Genomic DNA, 24,272 nt, shown 5'->3' on the forward strand with positions numbered 1-24,272 from the left:
TACACATTAAGGATGTGGGTTCCAGGGTTCTGACACAAGTAGTCAGTTTCTTAACCTCTCTAATCATCCATTTTCTTCCCTATAAAAAGGACATTAACACCTTCCAGATCTGTGGGGAACTTTTAGTTAGATTATGCATATAAAGGATTTAGCACAGTGCCTCTTGAGTAAATGCTAAATAAACCTTAACTCTTATTGGCATCATGCTTCTTTTATAAAGCTGTGCTTGGTCTCACCATCAAAGGGACTTTCTTGACTTCCGGCGCTCTCTTTATTCTAGTGGGCATCTATCTAGCCATTCAGTTTCTTATGTCTAAGTCTGTCCTCACGCCTGATAATGACCCCCTGAGGATCAGGGATCCTCTAATTCTTTTTTTTTTTAAATAAATTTATTTTTGGCCGCATTCGTTGATGCACGTGGGCTTTTCTCTAGTTGCTGCGAGTCTGGGCTACTCTTCATTGTGGTGCGTGGGCTTCTCATTGCGGTGGCTTCTCTTGTTGTGGAGCACAGGCTCTAGGCATGTGGGCTTCAGTGATTGTGGCACGTGGGCTCAGTAGTTGTGGCACACGGGCTTAGGTGCTCCGCGGCATGTGGGATCTTCCCGGACCAGGGCTCGAAACTGTGTCCCCTGCAATGGCAGGCAGATTCTTAACCACTGTGCCACCAGGGAAGTCCCTCATTTTAAAAAAATAAATTTATTTATTTTTGGCTGCGTTGGGTCTTCGTTGCTGTGCACGAGCTTTCTCTAGTTGTGGCAAGCGGGGGCTACTCTTCGTTGCGGTGCGCGGGCTTCTCATTGTGGTGGCTTCTCTTTGTTGCGGAGCACAGGCTCTGGGCGCGCAGGCTTCAGTAGCTGTGGCACATGGACTCAGTAGTTGTGGCGCACAGGATTAGTTGCTCCATGGCATGTGGGAATCTTCCTAGACCAGGGCTCGAACCCATGTCCTCTGCATTGGCAGGCAAATTCTTAACCACTGCACCACCAGGGAAGTCCCTTTGATTCATTTCTGCGTGCCTCAGAGTGTCCCCAGCACAGTGCCTAGACCTGAACTGAATGTAAGGAGAATGCCAGTGTCAGTTTGGAAGTGCTGTGAAGGAAAGAGAGCCAGCTATATGGAACGAGAAGACAGCTTTGAATCCCACCTTGGCACTCACTGGTTGGTAAGAATCCATACACACCACCCAGTTTCCGTATCCATAAAATGAGGAAAATACTACCACCAGCCTCACAAGGTTGGGGTGAGCTTCTGTGTGCCAAAGAACTTTCTTTCTTCCTTTTTTTTTCTCTTTCCTGAAAGCAAAAGAGTAAGAACTTTTTAGTTGTTTTTGTTTTTTGAATCTTAGTTTGTCTTCTCACAGTAGCCTGCTTCCCCCTTGTGGAAAAAATTCAAATTACATGTTAAAATCAGTCTAAATAATCTGGGAGCCAGAGGTTGATCTCAGCATTGTTTATATCACTGAAAAACTGAAAACAAACCAGGCCTTCAAACAGGAGTTTGGTTACATATACATGTACACGGGGGAAATTATCGAGCCATTTGAGTATAAGGAAATAGATGTCTAGGGTGTCCTTCTAAGTAAAACCCTAATTATAAACACACAAACTTTGCACAGTTTTGTAAGTGTCTACACACATGTGAAAGGACAGTACATTAAATGTTAATAGTGCTTATGTTGGGTAGTGAAATTCAGTTGCTTTTCACCTTCTCTACTGTTGTATGTCTGAGTTGTTAACAATGACCTTATTGCTATTAGAAAATTTTAATTGTGGGGGAAACTACCTGTAAAACAAGAAACCCCTTAGTTACCTGTTGTGACAGGCCAGTCTGAATCAGGGAGTAGTCTGAGTCATGGATTCTAAAAGTATTTCATGCTCCAGTGCAGTGCATGCTCATACACAGCAAACTAGTGCTGAAGTCAACCCCAGATATGCGGATCCCATTGAGAGGCAGCATCAACAGTCAAATGATAACAGATAAATATCTGCTCCTTGGGCCTGCTGCATGCAGAGAGCCCGGGCAGGAGAAGGTGGGAACAGCAAGCCAAGGGGAATAAAGAATCTTGGGCTGGAGTTCTGGGAGCCTCTCATAAGTGGGCCGATGGGAGCTGTGCATCCACGGTTCTTGGCCAGGCTGATCTGAAGTCCTGAATCTGACCCTCTGTTCCCAGCCCCAGTCAGACATGCAGCCTAGACAAAATCCCAGAACCGTCCAGGCCTTGCTGGAGACACTGACCAGTGAGCAAGTGTGTCCTCTAGGGCTCTAGTCTAGAGTGGGGGAACACTGGAGCATGAAGAGGACAAATGTGGTAAGTGTTGAAGACCAGGAGGACCTTTGGAGCTCAGGGGACAGAAAGAACCTCCTGGGAGTCAGGCGGCTGGGAAGTTCCTGGAGGAGGTTGCAAATAAGTTGGATACACATTTGTTCAGCATTTTACCCAGGGTTTTTCAAAGATTCAGCACCCAAGGGCCACCTAATGGATAGCCAGAGCATATGAAGATTATACATTTTACGTTTTTTGTTAGTCACTATTTAAAACAAAATTTAAATTATATAAAAGTAATACTCTCCTATCAGTGAGAGGGACGATACTACTTTTAGTCTTTAACTGAAGTGTGTATATCTGGCTCCACGAGGGAAGGTCAGTTTTACTTCTGGTTGTTTTCTTTTTCTTTCTGCTATATTAGAAAAATCTGAACTTAAAACTGTGGGTCATCAGTCACTGTGGAAAACAGTATGGTGGTTCCTCAAAAAATTAAACACAGCTCAATAACAAGAAAACAAACAACCCAATCCAAAAATGGGCAGAAGACCTAAATAGACATTTCTCCAAAGAAGATATACAGACTGCCAACAAACACATGAAAGAATGCTCAACATCATTAATCATTAGAGAAATGCACATCAAAACTACAATGAGATATCATCTCACACCAGTCAGAATGGCCATCATCAAAAAATCTAGAAACAATAAATGCTGGAGAGGGTGTGGAGAAAAGGGAACACTCTTGCACTGCTGGTGGGAATGTGAATTGGTTCAGCCACTATGGAGAACAGTATGGAGGTTCCTTAAAAAACTACAAATAGAACTACCATACGACCCAGCAATCCCACTACTGGGCATATACCCTGAGAAAACCAAAATTCAAAAAGAGTCATGTACCAAAATGTTCATTGCAGCTCTATTTACAATAGCCCGGAGATGGAAACAACCTAAGTGCCCGTCATCGGATGAATGGATAAAGAAGATGTGGCACATATATACAATGGAATATTACTCAGCCATAAAAAGAAATGAAATTGAGCTATTTGTAATGAGGTGGATAGACCTAGAGTCTGTCATACAGAGTGAAGTAAGTCAGAAAGAAAAAGACAAATACCGTATGCTAACACATATATATGGAATTTAAGAAAAAAAATGTCATGAAGAACCTAGGGGTAAAGCAGGAATAAAGACGCAGACCTCCTAGAGAATGGACTTGAGGTTATGGGGAGGGGGAAGGGTGAGCTGTGACAGGGCGAGAGAGAGTCATGGGCATATACACACTAACAAACGTAGTAAGGTAGATAGCTAGTGGGAAGCAGCCGCATGGCACAGGGATATTGACTCGGTGCTTTGTGACAGCCTGGAGGGGTGGGATAGGGAGGGTGGGAGGGAGGGAGACGCAACAGGGAAGACATATGGGAACATATGTTTATGTATGACTGATTCACTTTGTTATAAAGCAGAAACTAACACACCATTGTAAAGCAATTATACCCCAATAAAGATGTTAAAAAAAAAAAATTAAACACTGAATTACCATATGATCCAGCAATTCCACTTTTAGGTATATACCTAAAAGAATTGGATGCAGGGACTCAGACTTGTGCTCTTAACCAGTGAGCAATACTACCTTTCCAGCTGTCCAGAGAGCTTTTAAAACTTGAATGACAAAAGCTGATTCCAGTAGTACCAGAGGGCCAGTGAATGTCATAACTGACAGTTACATTCAGTGGCTTCAAGGACAACAGCCATTTACAGAGCCATGAATATATGAGGCAAGCTTAAGTGTAGGTGCTTGGTATCTTCACTGCAAACAGAACCTCATTCTCCATTAAACAGGAAGTGTGATCTCAGAGTTCCAAGTCACAGACTTGTACAAGCAGCAGAGTTAGCCTACTCTCCAGAGCTTATGACATAGTGTCCTCCTGCCCTTTGCTTCTGTCCAGGACACTGAGAAATCAAGATAATATCTGCAAGCCAGGGAAATCTTTTTTGTGTGTGTGTGGTACACGGGCCTCTCACTGCCGTGGCCTCTCCCGTTGCGGAGCACAGGCTCCAGATGCTCAGGCCCAGCGGCCATGGCTCACGGGCCCAGCCGCTCCGCGGCACGTGGGATCCTCCCGGACCGGGGCACGAACCCGCGTCCCCTGCATCGGCAGGCAGACCCTCAACCATTGCACCACCAGAGAAGCCCCAGGGAAATCTTATAGAGTTCATTCCCGAATGCAAGGCTGGTCCAACATTCATAAATCAATGTAATTCATCCTATTAAGAGACTAAATCAGAAAAACCATGAGATCATATCTGTAGAGGCAGAAAATGTATTCAACAAAATTCAATACCTATATATGATTTGAAAAAAAAAAAGGAACTGAAGAGAAATGGCACATCTAGACAATGGAATATTATGCAGCACTAAAAAGAAATGACCTATCAAGTCATGAAAAGACATGGAGGGAACTTAAGTGTATATTACTAAGTGAAGGAAGCCAATCTGAAAAGGCTATATACTGTGTGATTCCAACTATATGACATTCTGGAAAAGGTAAAACTATGGAGACATTTAAAAAAGATCAGTGGTTGCCAGGGGTTAGGGGGAGGGAGGGATGCATTGGCAGAGTACTGAGGATTTTTTAGGGCAGTAAAACTATTCTATATGATACCATAATGGTGGATACATGTCATTATACATTTGTAAAAACCCACAGAATATATAGCATCAGGAGTAAACCATAATAGAAACTATGGACTTTGAGTGATTATGATATGTTCGTGTAGGTTCATCAATTATAACAAATGTACCACTCTGGTAGGATATTAATAGTGGTGGAGGCTGTGCCTGTGTAGCGGAACTGTACTTTCTTCTCAATTTTGCTGTGAACCTGAAATTACTCAAAAGAATCAAGTCTATTAAAAATAACTGGGGGACTTCCCTGGTGGCGCAGTGGTTCAGAATCCACCTGCCAGTACAGGGGACACAGGTTCGATCCCTGGTCCGGGAAGATCCCACATGCCAAGGAGCAACTAAGCCCGTGCGCCACAACTACTGAGCCTGTGCTCTAGAGACTGTGAGCCACAACTACTGAAGCCCATGCACCTAGAGCCCGTGCTCCGCAACAAGAGAATCCACCGCAATGAGAAGCCCACACACGGCAACAAAGAGTAGCACACCCCTGCAACTAGAGAAAGCCCGCACGCAGCAGGGAAGACCCAACGCACCCAAAAATAAGCAAAAAACAAACAAACAAAAAACACCTGGGGATTTCCTTGGTGGTCAAGCAGTTAAGACTTTGCGCTCCCAGTGAAGGGGGCCTGGGTTCCATCCCTGGTCAGGGAACTAGATCCTGCATGCTGCAACTAAGGGCCCGCATACTGCAACTAAAGATCCCACATGTTGCAACTAAAGATCCCACACATGGCAATGAAGATCCCGCGTGCCACAACTAAGACCCGGCACAGAAAAATAAATATTTTTTTTAAGTTAAAAAAGAAATAACTGGCACATCCATATAATGGAGTATTATCCAGCGACAAAAAGAAATGAGCTATCAAGCCACACAAAAACATGGATGACTCTTAAATGTATATTGCTAGATGAAAGAAGCCAATCTGAAAAGGCAATATGCTGTATGATCCCATTTATATGACATAATGGAAAAGGAAAAACTATATGGACAGTAAAAACATCAGTGGTTTTCAGGGATGTTGAAAGAGGAGGAGAGAGTTGAATAGGTGACGTACAGATGATTTTTAGGGTGTGAAACTATTCTGTATGATACTATAATAATGGATGTACATGACACTATGAAATTGCCAAACCCATAGAACTTAGCAGCACAAGAATTGAAACTTATGTAATCAATTTTTAAAAATAATTTAGGCAGGGACTTCCCTGGTGGCACAGTGGTTAAGAATCCACCTGCCAAGGAAGGGGACACGGGTTCGAGCCCCGGTCTGGGAAGATCCCACATGCCGCGGAGCAACTAAACCCGTGCGCCACAACTACTGAAGTCCGCGCACCTAGAGCCCATGCTCTGCGACAAGAGAAGCCACGGCAAGGAGAAGCCCGCGCACTGCAACGAAGACTAGACCCCGCTCACCGCAACTAGAGAAAGCCTGCGTGTGGCAATGAAGACCCAACACAGCCATGAATGAATGAATGAATAAATAAATAAATAATTAAAAAAGTAATTTAGGCAGTAGGGGGATCTCATGATGGAATTTAAACTTTGATAAAAGAATCTCTGTATGAAATAACTTCACCGTAGGGGGTGATGGGAAAATAATAAACTTGGGATATGAGTGGAGAAGTAAGACCAAAGGCAAGTAAACTACACATAAGTACTGTACTCTGGTTGCTAAAGTTGTTTTCCACAGGCGTTCAGGTTAATAATCCTGAAACTACTACACATGCATACTGGAACTGAACAATTAAATAAATGGATGGCAGATGGTGCGACCCAGGAGTGAGAAGTTACAGTTAAGCTAGTGGGGAAGGCTAGAAAGATCTACGTGATATTGGATTAGAGTTGGAGACATCAGTATGAAATCATGTTTAGCTTAATGGAGGTAGAGATGGCTACATATACAGATATTTATAGGTATGTGTATATCCATGGGTTAGTATAAACACGTATGTATCTTGCTCTCTCAGCTGGGAGGGCCTAGAAGCTGTGACACTACAATACCAAAAAGCACACCCAGCACTCAGATCTTGGTTTCATTTTTATATAACAGCTTTATTGAGATTTAATTCACATACATAAAATTCACCTATTTAAAGTGTACATTTCAATGGTTTTAGTATGCATATCTAGTATATTTTAGTGTATTGTGGTGTGACCATCACCATGATCAATTTTAGAATATTTTCATCACCCCCAAAAGAAACTCTGGATCCATTATCAGTCACTCTCCATACCTCCCCAGCCCTCCCAGCCCTAGGCAACCACCAATATACTTGGACTCTGGATTTGCCTAATTTAGACATTTCACGTAAGTGGAATATTGCAACAGGCGGTCTTTGTGACTCGTTTGTTTCACTTAGCATAATTTTTCAAGGTTCATCCATAGTGTGGTATGCATTAGTGCTTTACTTCTTTTCATAGCCAAATAATATTCCGTCGGAGGGATATGCCATATTTTATTTATCTATTCATAAGTTTATGGACAGTTAAGTTCTTTCACTTCTTGGGTATTATGAATAATGCTGCTATAAATATTTTGTGTACAAGTTTTTGTGTGGATATATGTTTCCATTTTTCTTGGATATATATCTAGAAGTGAATTAATCTTTTGAGGAACTTTCAGACTGTTTTCCAAAGCAGCTGCACTATTTCACCTTTTTATCAGCAATGTAGTGTATGAGGGTTCTAATATCTATACATCCTTTCCAACAGTTACTGTTGTCCATCTTTTCAACTATAGCCATCTTTGTGGATATGAGATTGTACCTCACTGTGGTTTTGATTTGCATTTCCCCCGATGGCTAGTGATGTTCAGCATCTTTTCATGTGCTTATTGGTCATTTGTATATCTTCTTTGGAAAAATGTCTATTCAGATTCTATATCTGTTTTTAAATTGGGTTATTTTTCTTTTCAGTGGGAGTTCCTTATATACTCTAGGTACAAGTCCCTTATCATATATATAATTTGCAAAATTTTTTCTCCCATTCTTTTCTTCCGTATCTATTCACTTACATGATGGTATCCTTTGAAGCATAAAATTTTAAAATTTTGATAATATCCAATTTATTTAATTTTTCACTTTGTTGCTTGTGCTTTTGGTGTCATATTTAAGTATCCATTGTCTACGTAAGGTCATGAGACACACCAGGCAAGCTGCCACTAGACTGGGATTATAACTTGATTTCAGAAGTAGCGGTATTCACACCTCCATGTTAAAATAAAGTTCATACCTTATATGTTAAATCCAAAGGTAGATGAATGAAAGTCTTAATTATGAAGAAATTTCAAGGGAAGGGATGAAGGAAGTAGCTGTCTTGATCTCCTCACCCCACCTCATTCACCTTCAATTTTCCACTTTCAGCACCTTCAAACCCTGATAGAGTAAATGCTTTTGACTCTTATGATCAAATAATTTTCCTTTTCCTGCATAGCTTCTGTTTGTCAGGGTTTCAAGATTATTTTATTTTTTTCATCAAGCAACCAAAAAGATATTTCTATTCCTGTTCTGTGTATTCAAGTTCAGACAAACAAACAATTTCCATGGGCAAAAACTTCTTCCAATCAGTAAATAAGGATTTTTCGTTGTTGTGAAGGTGTTGGATTATGTGAGATTTCTGTCACCCAGATCCAAAATTCTGTGATTCTGTTTCCATGGTGCTGTGATTTAAAAAATTCTAATCCATCGGTGGTTTAGTTTTCAAGGCAGTTATAGGCAGCCTCACCCAGTTCTCTGGGCTCTCTTATATGTGGAATTTCAGACATGGTTTGTTGGTATTCCCAAGCCAAGTGACATCTTCTTAGAGAAAGTGAATACAGCCCACCTGTAGGTCTATGTGACCTACTTTATAAGGAGAAGACCACAAAAACCATCTTTGTGTTCCATAAGGCAGGCAAATTCCAGTGAGAAGAAAGGACATGAATAAAGTACCCTGGGTAAGTTTTTTTTTTTAGAAAGAGAAATAGTCTATTAGCCACTAGACTCAGATGCCTTTGTGGGGAGAGATGCAAGTATGAACGGAGAGGTCAATATGGCCTTATCCATATTAGAATATATGGGACACATATTAGAACACAAGATGGTGACTCTTTCCAAGAGCCAAGGCTGCATGATGGTATAACTCCCTGGGAGGGGAGAAGACTCAGCAGATTTCTCCCCTGCAGCAGACCAGGGCCAGAAGGAAAACTGGTCACTCGGGGGAGAAAGAGATGGAGGTCTGGGTCTTTCACCAAGGTTTGTCCTACGCCAAGGGATTTTTCTGTTCTATCAGGTGAACAGAGGGTAAGACCCAGGCTTCAAATTATTTCTAAAATCACTCTAATCCCAGACTCATGCACTCCCGCCCCCACATGCTTCCCCTGCCTCCCCCTTCACATGTGCATTCCATCTTCTAACCTAACAGAAATATATCACAGAAAACCTTTCCTGCTCATGTGTTCACCTAGACACATCAACCCCCCAACGACTTCATGCCGTTCTTCATACCATCTTCTACAGGTGTATCATGCTTTAATCTTCATACACTTAGGTCTCCCCAATCCTGCCAACTCTCTTTTTCCATCATGTCCTGTGTGTGGGGAGGTGTCAGGATGCTTCTCAAGTAATTTCTGTTAAAGGAAAAAGGAAGGGGCCCAGCACCCTCCTACCCTGCCTCTTTTGTTCCACTCTACAGGGCTGTCTTTGCAACTTCTAGAGAGTGACTCCATTTGTGGATTCTCTAGCATGTAGATCTAAAGTCAAGACTTTATATACCATTGATCCCATTATTTTAAGTAGTTTCTCTACTATTGACATATTACATTACTAGGGTATATTTGTTACAATAAGTGAACCAATGGTGATACATCATTATTAACTAAAGTCCGCACTTTATTCAGATTTCTTTAGTTTTTATCTGATGTCCTTTTTCTGTTCCAGGATTCCACCTAGGATACTACATTATATTTAGCCATCATGTCTCCTTAGGCTCCTCTTGGCTGAAGCAGTTTCTCTGACTTTCCTTGTTTTCATAACCTCAACAGTTTTGGTTTTTTTTTTTTTGCGGTATGTGGGCCTCTCACTGTCGTGGCCTCTCCCGTTGCAGAGCACAGGCTCCAGACGCGCAGGTTCAGCGGCCATGGCTCACGGGACCAGCCGCTCCGCGGCATGTGGGATCTTCCCGGACCGGGGCACGAACCCGTGTCCCCTGCATCGGCAGGCAGACTCTCAACCACTGCGCCACCAGGGAAGCCCCACCTCAACAGTTTTGAGAAGTATTGGTCAGGGATTTTGTGGAATGTCCCCCTGTTGAGATTTTCTTGATGTTTTTCTCATGCTTAGACTGCAAAGGGAGGAAGACCACAGAGGTAAAGCACCATTTCATCATATTATATCAAGGGTTCATGCTATCAACATGACTTATCAGTGTTGATATTGACATTGGTCATCTGTCTAAGGTAGTGTTGGTCCATGTTTCTCCACTGTAAAGTTACTATTTCCCCATTTCTTTCCATACTATTCACTTTGGAAATCGCTAGGCATAGCATACACGTAAGGACTGAGAAGTTAGGCTCTCCATTTTTGAGGGCTGAGTATATATTGATTTTTAAACTATTTGTTATTTGTTGTTCTAGGATTTAGACAATCTCTCTCTATCATAATTTCCTTCAGATTAATACTAACTTAATTCCAGTGATATATAGAAAATTTGCTCCACTCTGCCCACTTTTGTGCTACTATTTAATATATATTTTGTCTATGTATGTTAAAACCCAACAGTACAGTGTTATAATTGTTGCTTTATATAATTTTATGTCCTTTTGGCTGCACCACAGGGCACGTGGGATCTTAGTTCTCCGACCAGGAATCGAACCCATGCCCCTGGCATAGTGGAAGTGCCGAGTCTTAACCACTGGACCACCAGGGAAGTCCCTAATTTTATGTTTTTTGAAGAAACCAAGAGAAGAAAGGATGCACACAAATAATCTTAAAAAAAACCCCAAACGTTTATCATTTCTGGTACACTTCAGTTCTTCCTGTAGTTTCAAGTTACCACCTGTTGTCACATCCTTACTCCCCTAGAACTTCTTTCTTTCTCCCTTCCTTTGCACTGTAAAATATATTATACCTCTATATGTTATAGGCCCAACACTTCAATCTTTAAAAACAGATTTATGGAGATATAGTTCACACACCACACAATTCACCCATTTAGAGTATAAAATTCAATGGTTTCGGTATATTTACAGACATGTGCAGCCATCTCCACAGTCAACATCAGAACATTTTCATCACCTCAGAAAGACATTTGATATCCTTTAGCCATAATCCCCTCATCTCCTCATCTCCTCCTCCAACCCTAAGCAACCACTAGTCTACTCTTTGTCTCTGCAGAATTGTCTATACTGGACAGTTCATATAAATTGAATTATGTGATACATAGTCTTTTGTGACTGGCTTCATTTACTTAGCATGTTTTCAAGCTTCATCTATGTTGTGTTGTGTATTTCATTCTGTTTTATGGCCGAATAATATTCCATTACATAGATATACCACATTTTGCTATTCATTCATCAGCTGGTGGACATTTAGGTGGTTTATACCTTTTAGTTATTGTGAAGAGTAGTGCTTTGAGCATTTGTATACAAGGTTTTACATGAACATATGTTTTCTTTCCTCTTGGGTATATACATAGGAGTGGAGTTGTTGGGTGCTATGGTAAGTCTATGGTTGGTCATTTGAGGAACTTGCAGAGTGTTTTCCAAAGTGGCTGCATCATTTTACATTCCCACCAGCAAGCAATGCATGTTGCCTACAAGAAACTCACTTAAATATAAAGACACAGATTAAAAGATAATTCCTCCCTCCCATCCCTATGACATTGCTGTCATTTCTTATGGAGATCTTGAGTTTCTTTTCTTTTATATATTTATTTTTGGCTGCGTTGGGTCATCATTGCTGCGCGCCGGCTTTCTCTAGTTGTGGCGAGCTGGGGCTACTCTTTGTTGCGGTGCCCGTGTTTCTCATTGCCGTGGCTTCTCTTGTTGCAGAGCAAGGGCTCTAGGCACGCGGGCTTCAGAAGTTGTGGCTCATGGGCTCTAGAGTGCAGGCTCAGTAGTTGTGGCGCACGGGCTTAGCTGCTCTGCAGCATGTGGGATCTTCCCGGACCAGGGATCGGACCCGTGTCCCTTGCATTGGCAGGTGGATTCTTAACCACTGTGCTACCAGGGAAGTCCCGAGATCTTGAGTTTCTGACCTATATCATTTTCCTTCTTTCTGGGAAGATATTTTAACCTTTCTTGCAAGACAGGTCTACTGGCACCTCAAATTTTATTTGAGAGAGCATTTCTCCTTAAACTTTTGAAGGGTCTGGTATCTTTTTTCTGACATGACTCCTGATGCCAAATGTGCAGGTTTTTTCTACACTAATTCTCCAACACCAATTTTATGTTTACCTGGCTAGCAGTTTGGCCGAGTTTTTTGTTTGCTGTAGCTGTAGATGTGAGAGGTAAAATTTCCTCCAGTGTCCTTATTTTTGTCTCCTGTGTTATCTTTAGTTTTCTCTAAACACTTCTGCTCAAATAGCATCTGAGCTTTGCAGTTATTTTAGCTGTAACCCACTGTTATTATACAGGTTGACTGATGTGATGGTAAGATGTGGAGGGAGGAGAGCATTCTATAATCCTATGATTAGGCGCCAGTCTTTTAGTGAGGCTGTGATTTGAGGCTGTGACTTTTACAAGTGTTCTTAGCTTCTCCTGCCCCCAGGTGAGACATGAAGGTTAAAGGGGGCCCGTGTTGGATATTTCTTTTCCTCCATGTCAAAGACTAGAGAGGAGCGGAGTGGAATATTTTCCTTCCCTCAAGTTAAAATAGTTTCTTTTGATGCAAGCCCCTTCTTAAAAATAGTTCTTCCCTTAGGCTCTAGTGAAAACAGTTTCTTTGGATGCAAGTCCTATCTTAAAAAGAACAGAATCCTCTGGGTTTATTTCAAAATGGTTACATTTTTGCTCCCTCTGTCAGAGGCAGGAAGGAACTTTTTTCTGATTGTTACCTGAAGAACTTGAGGGGGGTTCCTGGAGATGACTCATGAAAGTGTGGAGGTCCCCCTAAGACTGAACCCTCAGAGTTTTTAACTCTCAGTCTACTTCACACTGAGTCTCCAGCCATTCATCAATTACAATCTAAGTGTTCCTACCTATACTGGCTCCTCTGGTGAGCTTGTTCCTAGTAACCTCTCAGTATCTTCCATTTTCTCTAGTTTTCAGGGAAGGAGTTTGTCCTGTAACCTAAATTCTCTACAGGAAGTGAGAAGAATTGTTGATTTCCAACTTGTTCAGATTTTTTTTTTCTGGTTGTGAAGATGATAGTGACAAATTCTAAGATTTTTCTGTCAGATAAGAAACCAGAAGTCTGCTCAGTTCATTTTACTTCATTCTTTTTTTCTCTCTGTTCTCAGATCATATCATCTCTAATGATCTATTTTCAAATTCACTCATTCTTCTGCCAACTTAAATCTACTGTTGATCCCCTACAGTGAATCTTTATTTCAGATATTGTACTTCTCAACTCCAGAATTCGTTTGGTTCTTTCAAATAATTTTATCTATTGACATTCTCTATTCATGAGCTACTTTCATGAACATAGTTTCCTTTAGCTTTTGAACATATTTATAATAGCTTTTTTGGGAGTTTTTGCCTTAAAAGTTTAACATTTGGGCCTCCTCAAAGGTAGTTTCTATTGCCACTGTTTTTCCTGTACAAGGGATATACTATTCTGTTTCTTTGCATCTCTCATAGTTTTTGAGATACTATATTGTAGGAACTTTGGGTTCTGATACATCCCCTTCAGGGCTTGTGAATTTGCTCTGTTTTATTTTGTTAGTTTTTTAAAGTACCTTGCCTGGACTAATCTTGTGACGTCTATTTTCCTCCACCGTGTATAATCTCTGATGTTACTGCTCAGTTCCCCCATCTCCCACCCCAAGCCTGGCTTCCAAGAAGTCACCCCTGGGCCCAAATTATTGTAATGTTCAGCCAGTGATTGGTCAGAGGTGTCCCTAAGTTCCTTGAGCCAGTAAAGCTTCCACTCTCTGCTAATGGATCTGTGTGTGACTTAGAGAATTCTTTCAAGTCTGGCCTATGTTCAGTTAGTGACTATCACTTTCAAGTGCCTGCTCCGGTTGGTTCTGAGTGTGAAACCTAGATGTGTGCACAGCCTTCCAGACAGGGATAACTGTGATCTTCCAGGGCACTTTTTAAGCTATTTCTCTGGTTCCCTCTGTTAAACTTTCGGATGGCCTGCTATTTCATTTGTTGCTACTTATTTTATGGAATAGAATTCTAATTGCTTGCCACTAAGATCTCTGTTTTCAACAATGTCTGAAAGTCAAGCATTCCTTCACACTGTGTACTAAATAAAGTCAGGTCCCTCTGTGGAGCTCTGGAGCTTCCAGTCCTTCCTCTTGCCTCTCTCCCTGGACAGATGTCTACACTATTGCATTGGAGCTGAGGAAGCTTCTCAGTTTCTCCTCTTGGCATGGGAACTCCTCCCTGCAAGTGGGATTTGGGAGGAGAAATGGAAGCCCAAGGTCTTTTTGATTTACTCCTCCCCGTATGGAACCTCTGCTCTATAAATGGGAGTTTGGAAAATAGCCTGCTGTCCTTTCAGCTTTCGGTCCCCCATCACCCCCTGGCGTGGAACATTTGCCCTACAAACATAAAGCCTGGAGGGGGGTGGATCAGGGCCCCAGTATTCTTGGCCTACCTTGTACTGTATAAGAAACAGCTAGGCTGGGAACGGGAGCCCAAGTCTTCTCAGTTGGAGCCGACTAAAATTGAGCTCCTGTAACATGGAGCTGGGGTGGGCAGATCCCACATGCCGCGGAGCAGTTGGGCCTGCGTGTCCGGAGCCTGTGCTCCACAACAGGAGAGGCCACAACAGTGAGAGGCCTGCATACTGCAAAAAAAAAAAAAAAAAAGGGGGGGGGGAGGTAATTTAGTCACCAAAAACAACTATTTAAGTTGTAGTGAGTGTTGTAAGAGGCCATGGCTACTTTCTTTTGCTCACTCTCATATGATATCTATCTCATATATACTTTATGTAAATAACAATACATTTACATACCCTTATCACTGATCAAGAGGTAGCAGGAGTCTTATATATGCCAACAAACAACAGGAAAAAAGTTTATTTTATACTTTAGAATTCTTATTTAGGATGCCCTATGTTTTGTTACAATTCATACTTTGTTAAAAGAAGAAAAAATAGGGAATTCCCTGGTGGTCCAGTGGTTAGGACTCTGCACTTTCACTGCCATGGCCTGGGTTCAATCTCTGGTTGGGGAACGAAGATCCTGCAAGCTGTGCAGCACAGCCAAAAAATAAAAAAAATTTAAAAATTTAAAAAAAGAAAAAATATTTTCTGTGTAAAAAATATTTAATGTGGAAAATAATTGGTAATGGCATTCTACATATATAATGCTTATTTTATATTCGTAATTGTTAGCTTCATGTAAGCAATTCCAATACCTATATGATTTACGTTATGTGGTGCATAATGTAATGTAGAACAGTTTGGAATATAATGCTTTCATATTTTGCAGACTGTCCATATATGATTTTCTAATTTTGTTTTGACTAGCCCACTTACTAATGTTTCAAAAGTCTTTGTAGTCCACAGTAAGCATGTATCCTTTAACAAGGAGGTGTACTTTCTGTAATATCTTCTAGAAATACTTTGGCATCACATCTGAAATATGATTTCTACAGAAACATAGCTACATACTTTTCTAAATTTGTTGAATTAATAGGCTCCTTCTTAAGACTTCTTGATACATAATAAGGTTTGATTTCTAATGAAGGCTTTCTGTCACTGTAACTTTTAGTTGAAGATATTCCCACATTAGTTTCTCTTTTAAGAAACTTTTTCTTTATGAGTCCTCTTATGGCGACAGAGGGCTGAGCTATGTCTGAAGGCTTTCCCACATTGATTGCATTCATAGGGTTTTTCTTCTGTGTGAGTTCTGTGATGTATAATGAGGTCAGACTTCTCAGAAAAGGCTTTTTTACACACATTACATTCATAAGGTTTCTCCCCAGTATGGATTTTCTTATGTCTAATAAGGCAGGACACTTCACTGAAAGCTCTCTCACACCTGGTACACACATAAGGTTTCTCTCCTGTGTGTATTCTCCGATGTACAAAGACGTGTGACTTCATGCTGAAGGCTCTCCCACATTCATCACACACATAGGGTTTCTCTCCAGTATGAGTCCTCTGGTGAATACTGAGGTGTGATTTTTGGAAAAAGGCTTTCCCACACTCATTACACTCATAGGGTTTCTCCCCAGTGTGAATTCTCTGATGTTCAATGAGGTGTGACTTATGGGAGAAAGCTTTTCTACATTCAGTACACTCATAAGGTTTCTCTAGAGTATGGATTCTCAGATGTATAATGAGATTTGATTTCTTGCTGAAGCCTTTACCACACTCAGTACATACAAAGGGCTTTTCTCCTGTATGAGTTCTCTTATGTATAATGAGGTCTGACTTCTGGAAGAAGGCTTTCCCACATTCACTACATTCATTTTTTCTTGCATATCTTCTATTACCACTAAATAAGTCTAAATAGTTAAAACTTCTACCATACGGGTCATGTCTTTGGAGTCTTTGTTTTCAAGAAACAAAGGCTGTGCTAAGATGACATCTATTTTCAAGTTCATTACAATTGTTACGCTTTTCCTCCATCACAGTTTTCTGGTCAATGAATGCAACATGCCTGAAAAGTGTTCCTTCGTTCTCTCGGTGCCTCTCCATGTGGTCATCAACTTGCCAGACTTTTTCTAGAAGGAAGCATAATAAACTATATGTTGGTGAATATTGGTGAAAGCCTAGTTTGTGGTAATTTTTTTTTTTTTGCTGTACGTGGGCCTCTCACTGTTGTGGCCTCTCCCGTTGCAGAGCACAGGCTCTGGATGCACAGGCTCAGCGGCCATGGCTCATGAGCCCAGCCGCTCTGCGGCATGTGGGATCTTCCCAGACTGAGGCATGAACCCGCGTCCCCTGCATTGGCAGGCGGACTCTCAACCACTGCGCCACCAGGGAAGCCCTGTGGTAATTTTTAAATTGCAGCCCTGGGAAATTAATACAATGTTAAAAAAAAAAAAAAAGACACTATGACAATGCAAGGGTGATGGTGGGTAAGCTAGAATGCTAGAGAAATGAAGATCAAAAACTCTAGGTCCAATTCCAGTGACTTTTTAGCAGAGATGGAAAAATCCATCTTAAAATTCACATGGAATCTCAAGGGACTCCGAGTAGTGAAACACTCCAAAAAAAAGAACAAAGTTGGATAACTAACACTTCCTGATTTTAAAACATACTACAAAGCCACAGTGATCAAGACAGTGTTGTCATGAGATAAAGACAGATAGACAGACCAAAGGAATAGAATAGAGAGCCCAGAAATAAACCCTCATGTATATGGTTAAATGATTTTCTACAAGAGTAGCAAGATCATTCAATGGGGAAAGGACAGTCTTTTCAATAAATGGTGCTAGGAAAACTGGATACCTACATGCAAAAGAATGAAGTTGTATCCTTATCTTATGTCATATACAAAAATTAACTGAAAATGGAGCAAAGACTTAAAGAGCTAAAATGATAAAACACTTATTTGGGACTTCCCTGGTGGTCCAGTAGTTAAGACTCTGCACTTCCACTGCAGGGGGTGCAGGTTCGATCCCTGATTGGGGAACTAATTTCCCACTTGACCACAGAGTGGCCAAAAAAAAAAAGATAAAACACTTAGATGAAAATACAGAAAAAAGCCTCATGGAGTTGGATTTGGCAATGATTTCTTGGATATAACACCAAAAGCATAGGCAACAAAAGAAAAAATAGGTAAACTGGCAGGCAGACTCTCAACCACTGTGCCACCAGGGAAGCCCTTGGATTTCATCAAAATTAAAACCTTTTGTGTGTCAAAGGACACTATTAAGGGAAATTGCTGGATCATGTGGTAATTCTCTATTCTCTATTTACATTTTTAAGGAATTCCCATGATATTTTCCACAGCTACTGCACAATTTTACATTCCCACAGAATGTGAGAAAATACTTGCAAATCATATATTTTGTAAAGGATTAATATCCAGAATATATAAAGAAACAACCCAGTTTTAAAATAGGCAAAGAGGGGGGCTTCCCTGGTGACACAGTGGTTAAGAATCCACCTGCCAGTGCAGGGGACATGGGTTCAAGCCCTGGTCCAGGAAGATCCCACATACCATGGAGCAACTAAGCCCGTGTACCACAACTACTGAGCCTGCGCTCTAGAGCCCGCAAGCCACGAATACTAAAGCCCATGCGCCTAGAGCCTGTGCTCCGCAACAAGAGAAGCCACCACAATGAGAAGCCCATGCACCACAAGGAAGAGTAGCCCCTGCTCACCACAACTAAAGAAAACTTGTGCAGCAACAAAGACCCAGTGCAGCCAAAAATAAAATAAAATAAATACATTAAAATAAAATAAAATACGCAAAGAACTTGAATAGACACTTCTTCAAAGAAGATATACAAATGGCCAATAAGGACATGAAAAGATGCTCAACATCACTAATCACTAGGGAAATGCAAATCAAAACCATAATGAGATACACTTCATACCAATTAGGATGACAATTTATTTAAAAAAACTAGAAAATAACAAGTGTTGGTGAGGATGTGGAGAAATTGGAACACTTGTGCATTGTGGTGGGAATGTAAAATTGTGCAGTAGCTGTGGAAAATATCATGGGAATTCCTTAAAAATGTAAATAGAGAATTACCACATGATCCAGCAATTTCCCTTCTGAGCATGTACCTGAAAGAATTGAAAGCAGGGACTCAAACAGATATCTGTACACCAATGTTCATAGAAGGAATATTCACAACAACTAAAATGTAACAACTCAAATGTTCACTGGTAGATGAATGGATAAATAAAATGTGGTATATACTACAATGGAATATTATTCAGCCATAAAAAGGAATGACACTCTGACACATGCTACAATATAGATGAACTTTGAGATATTATGCTAAGTGAAATAAATCAGACAGAAGAGGACAAATATTCTAAGATTCCACTTATATGAGGTATCTAGAATAGTCAAATTCGTAGCTATAGAAAGTAGAATAGTGGGTACCAGTGGCTGGGGGAAGGTGGAACAGAGTTATTGTTTAATGGTTTCAGTTTGTGATGATGAAAGAGTTCTAGAGATGGATGGTGGTAATGGTCTCACAACAATGTGAATATACTTAATACCACTAAACTCTACACTTTAAAATGGTTAAAATGGTAAATTTTATGTTGTCTATATTTTGTCACAATTTAAAAAAAATATCTTCTCAAGGTCCTAAATGAAGTTGATAGGGATCACAGGCAGAATACACCTGAAGGAGAAACTGTAACTCTCTAACAGCCATGCAAAAAAACCCACATTAATATGTGAAGGTAGTACACAGAAATGGTGTTCAGGTAGATATGAAACTTATGTTAACTGTCCCAAGTTATTTCCAAAGGTCCGAGGCCTTTAAGAAGAGAATCTGAAGCATATTTCTCAAAGATGCCAGCCCTCATTAACCAACTGTGAACTTCATTTCATTCACTTCCATCTACACAACTCTTCACCTAACTCACCTGGGTATCTCCAACTTGAGATTTCTCTCTCCACCATCCATGGTTCTTCTCCTTGTTCCAATGTGTAGATCAGAGCAGGCTTGGTGGTTTTATATCCTGTCAATGAGAAATGATAAGGGATTTGGACCCAGCTACTTGGGCTTCAGGTCCTTTGAACTCTCAGCTTCATCAGGGACTGCCTGATAAAGGTGCTCACTTGTACCTTAAAAAGAGGTTTTTTAAACAAACGTGTAGCCATATCCCCCCAAAGATTGTCAGTTGTCATCAACTGAGACTCAGAGCCACACTAGTAAAAGTATTTCAGAGGGCTGGCAATTTGGAGCAACTGAGAAGGGAAAAGCAGTCAACCAGGTGCATACCAATCAACACTGGGAAACGGTCCTCACCCACTGAGATGAGGTTGATACAGTTCTCCAGCATCACATCCCGGTACAGATCCCTCTGGGGCGGGTCCAGATACTGCCACTCCTCCTGGGTGAAATCCACAGCCACGTCCTTGAAAGTTACTGGTCTCTGTAACGACACATTTCTATTCCAACTAAAATGATCTATGATGCATAAAATGAAAAAAATGCATGGCAACTTGTTTCTAACCATGTTCATTAGTTGACAATGCTTCCCAAAATTTAGTCCCACTTTGTTTTTGGGGATATTACACTAAACTGGTCTCATTCTGTTTCCCCAGCACTGTGCTTTGATGCCTGTTTGTCTAGATTTATGTTCTATTTTGTGCATGACACAAAACTCATATTTGAAATACTTTATACTTGTGAAATAATTACCCATTAGGCCATTCACTTAATAATAAGTCATTAAACAAATATTTACTGAGTACCCACTACATGTCCAGAACTGACTGTCCTAAATGCAAAGGATCAAATATTGGAAGCTGATCCAATTTGCCAATATGTCAAGCCATAGAAAAAATGCTTACTCAGTGTCAAAAGTTATACAATGAGAAGGCACTGTTCAAACCGCTCTTGATAAGCTTTTTAATGAAGAATAAAACACTTTCTCAATGTTTCAAATTACAGTGTACTAAATATTTGTTTTTATTATTTTTCATTTCCCTATACTTGTATAACCAAGAGAGGATTCAATGTTCTGACAAAAAAGTTTAAGGTCACAGAATAATTGTAACCAATGGGGAAAATCTCATTGATTATTAAGATTGCTTTGAACTATTTCAGCTCATGTGGTCATTTTTACAATCCTGTACTACTGGTCCTGTATAGCAAAACAAACTAACTCACCTGGGACTTGGTCATTTTCTGTAACCCTTGGGTGAAGGCAGAGATCTATGAAGACAGAGATAGGTTTAAGAGAATGAGCCATGTGAGACCAGGTATGACTTGAAGATTCCAGAATCACTGGTGTAATAAACCCTGACACAGGTGACCATAACAACCCATACACAGCTGCCTCAACAGTTGGGTTGAAGAAGCCGCTGTGGGAGAATTTCCCCCAGGGTCCTCCAGAATTCATTGAGAGAAAACCACAGATTTGCACTAAGATTAAGCTACAAGGATATCTGTTGTAGCACTTTTTAACAAACTTAAAGTTGGAGCAAATTAAAGAACTGGTTAGTCAAATAGATATATACCCCCCAAGTAAATTGGTAATCATCAAAAATGATGTTGTCAGAAATTTATCAAAATGTAAGTGGTAGTTGATGTACACCCTTCTCTGACCCTCTAGTCATGCGTTCTGTGGACTCCAACCAGGGCTGTAGGACTACAGATAGGCTACAGTTTGAAAGTAGGATGCACCAGTATTGGGTTCTCAGTGGGACCAAGGATCTAGGCAAAGACATCTATAGACTTGGAAATATAGTGTCCACATGGTAAGATTCATTCAACAGTCTGTCTGGAATCTGCCCCAGGGGAACTGAGGTGCAGGTCCCTGTGGTTTAAGCTGAGGAGGAGCAGAGTTCAGTCAAATGCTGTGTTTTAGGCTGGGAGACATGTTGTAAAAAGTAGGAGAGTTGGAAACAAATATCTGGGCTTGAATTTACCTGCTGTCTATTTGACCTTGAGCAAGTCACTTCACCTTCCTGAGCCTCAGTAAAATTGGAAATAATACCTGTGTTGTACCAGTGACTTTACCCACCCACCCCTTTTTAAATTAAGCTAACAAATATATTTTACAAAACAACCTAATGTTAATGTAGGGGTGTGTGTGTGTGTTTGTGTGTGTGTGCGCACTCACGTCCATGCTAGCCATTCCCTCTGGCCAGCACCCACTTCCACTATTTCATCAAGACTTTCGTCAGATACCAAGGAGGGCTCCCTGTCTACCTAATTTAAAATTAACCCTTCTCCCATTTCCCTTACCCTGATCTACTTTTTCTTTGTGTATAACACATCACCTTCTAGTATACTACATAATTTACTGATTTATTATGCTTATTGTTTATTGACTGTCTCTACTTAACTAAAACTAAAATTTCGTAAAGGCAGGGATTTTTGTCTGAATAGTCAATAGCCAGCACCAGGAAAGTGTCTGGCTCATAGATGCTCAAAAAAATAGTCATTGAAAAAAATACATATGTGGCTATAGTAAGTTTCATAAAACAATGCTTATTACATGGGATACATATGTGATATTTTACAGTATTTTATTTTTTTAAATGTTCACATACAAGAGTACATACTATAGAATTCCATTTATATGATGTTCTATAAAGGCAAAATTAACCTGTAGAAAGTGGAAAACTGGTTGTTTCTCAGCATACGGGGGGAATGATTGACTGGGAAGGTTCAGAACTTTCTGGGGGATTAAAATGTTTTGTATTTTGATGGTGTGGTGGTTAAATGGGTGTATACAACAATTTTTACATTTTTATTCTCTATAAGTTACGTGCAAATTATTCTACGTAAATTATAACCCAACTTTTAAAAAGCACTGGCAAATAAAAATACTAGTCTTTACTAACTGAACAGATTTCATCACCCATACTCACGACCGTACTGGGTTTCAACCCATAGTTTGAAAAACTGACTTACAGGGCTGCTGTGGGGTTAAAGCTAGACACCTTTGGAAAAGCAGGCAGCATGCCACCGGCAACAATTCAGACCTTCAGTAAAGCCTGATTCTTTCCACACCCCAGAGGGCATTAAACACTTGTGCGCTCCGGCCACTGGTGGATGAGCTCCGGGTCGCCACACCTGCAGAGCCCCTGCATCGCCCGATCCCCGACCCGCAAGAACGCAGTCCCGGGAGCCCGCCCACCCGGGGCTCACGGACTCGGGCTGGGAAGGGTCACTGTAGCTTTTGACACACGCCGGTCCACGCCTCTACCCCGAAGTCCGGCTGAGCTCTATTACTCCCCAACCGCCTCATACCCGCGCCATCTTCCTCTGCACGGCACACCTCCAGCCCCGACCGAGGCCAGCCAGGTGAAGGGCTTAACCTCTCGGGCCTCACCCCCGCGCGGGGTCACCACCGTGAGGACTTGGAGCGCACACATGCGCAGAAGAAGCCGCCTCGCGCGGGGCTCGCTGGAGCGTGTTCCCTCCGACTGCAAACTACATCTCCCAGAACGCCCGCCCTGAGGTGCCGCACACGCGCAGCGAGAGGCCAGGCGCGCGTGAGGTGTGGCCCCGGCGCGTTCCACCTGATTCCAGCACTGCGTTTCCCGCCCCGGTCCCCAACCCCCTTCCCGGCGAAAGGCCCACGGGGGGATGACGCACAGGCGCACTGTGCCAGGAGGCGTCCGTACCTACCCCGTTTCAAGAACTCTCCCGGCAGGATCGGCTTTCACTAGAAATTTGAGGACTTAACTCTGGAATTTGAGTTTGAACCCAAGGCTTTTCTTTGTGGGCCTGTGAGTATGAAGTTACGACAAAATGGGAAATACATCTTACAGATTTTATTAAAATGCCTGCAAATTGAAGCTAACAGTGGTTGAAGTTAGTACTGAGTGGGATAATTCCGAAGAACACAAACACAAATTTATATTGATTACACAAATATGATGACCAATAGCTAACTCGTCTGGGTAATATTTAAAGAGAAAAATTTGAAAGAGCTTGGAGACAGATTTACTCCTCAGGGGAGTTCAATATTAAGAAGGTGTGTTCCCGACCCTTTGGAGTCGGGCCCCAAGAAGGGTCTACTTCAGAAGCAAAAGGTGGAGAGGTGCAAACTGGCGCTCTAGAGCACATGTTCTCCTGGAAGGACCATTAGCGGGGCTGCTTTATAGGGTTCTTGTCAGTGGCGGGCGGGGTGGAGATCTCCTGGATGAGGGTTAGGCGTGTTGGTCACGCACCTCAGACTGAAGTGCCGGGTACAGCGTCTGCACACGACCGCTGCTGCCACCGCCATCTTGAATTGAATGTCCTGCGCAGGCTTCCGCTCACTTCAGGCCAAGATGGGGTGTCCAGCACAGCGCACGGCGCTTCTGCTCTGGGAGCTCTGATGCGATGGGTTAGGTGCAAGGCCTCTGCACACGGCCCTCTGCAGGCCAGTGAAACTAGACTAAGCACAAAAGAAGAGGTTAGACCTTATCACTTAGATTCCATCTTATTTTTCCCAGGGGACCCTAGTGGCCTTCGGCGAAGTGGCAAATCCCCCCTCTTTCTTTTGACCTGCCCCTCATTCTTGACGGGTGCTGAGGGGCGAGGGTCTGTCTTCTGCAACTGCTTCCTGCCGAGTTTG

General features: G+C 41.6%; 1 protein-coding gene across 1 annotated transcript; it reads right to left on the reverse strand.

Annotated features, from left to right (window-relative positions):
- Positions 1 to 16,031: 16,031 nt before the first annotated feature.
- On the reverse strand, positions 16,032 to 21,827 carry LOC309958889 (zinc finger protein 248-like; the record flags this gene model as incomplete). Its single annotated transcript, XM_082835018.1, has 5 exons — positions 16,032 to 16,774; positions 19,614 to 19,709; positions 20,000 to 20,126; positions 20,867 to 20,911; positions 21,822 to 21,827. The coding sequence occupies 5 exons, from the start codon at positions 21,825 to 21,827 to the stop codon at positions 16,608 to 16,610; spliced, it is 441 nt and encodes a 146-aa protein (XP_082691144.1). The 3' UTR covers positions 16,032 to 16,607.
- Positions 21,828 to 24,272: the final 2,445 nt, after the last annotated feature.

Source organism: Leucopleurus acutus, assembly GCF_964270905.1.
Source record: "Leucopleurus acutus genome assembly, chromosome: 3".
Taxonomy (NCBI): domain Eukaryota; kingdom Metazoa; phylum Chordata; class Mammalia; order Artiodactyla; family Delphinidae; genus Leucopleurus; species Leucopleurus acutus.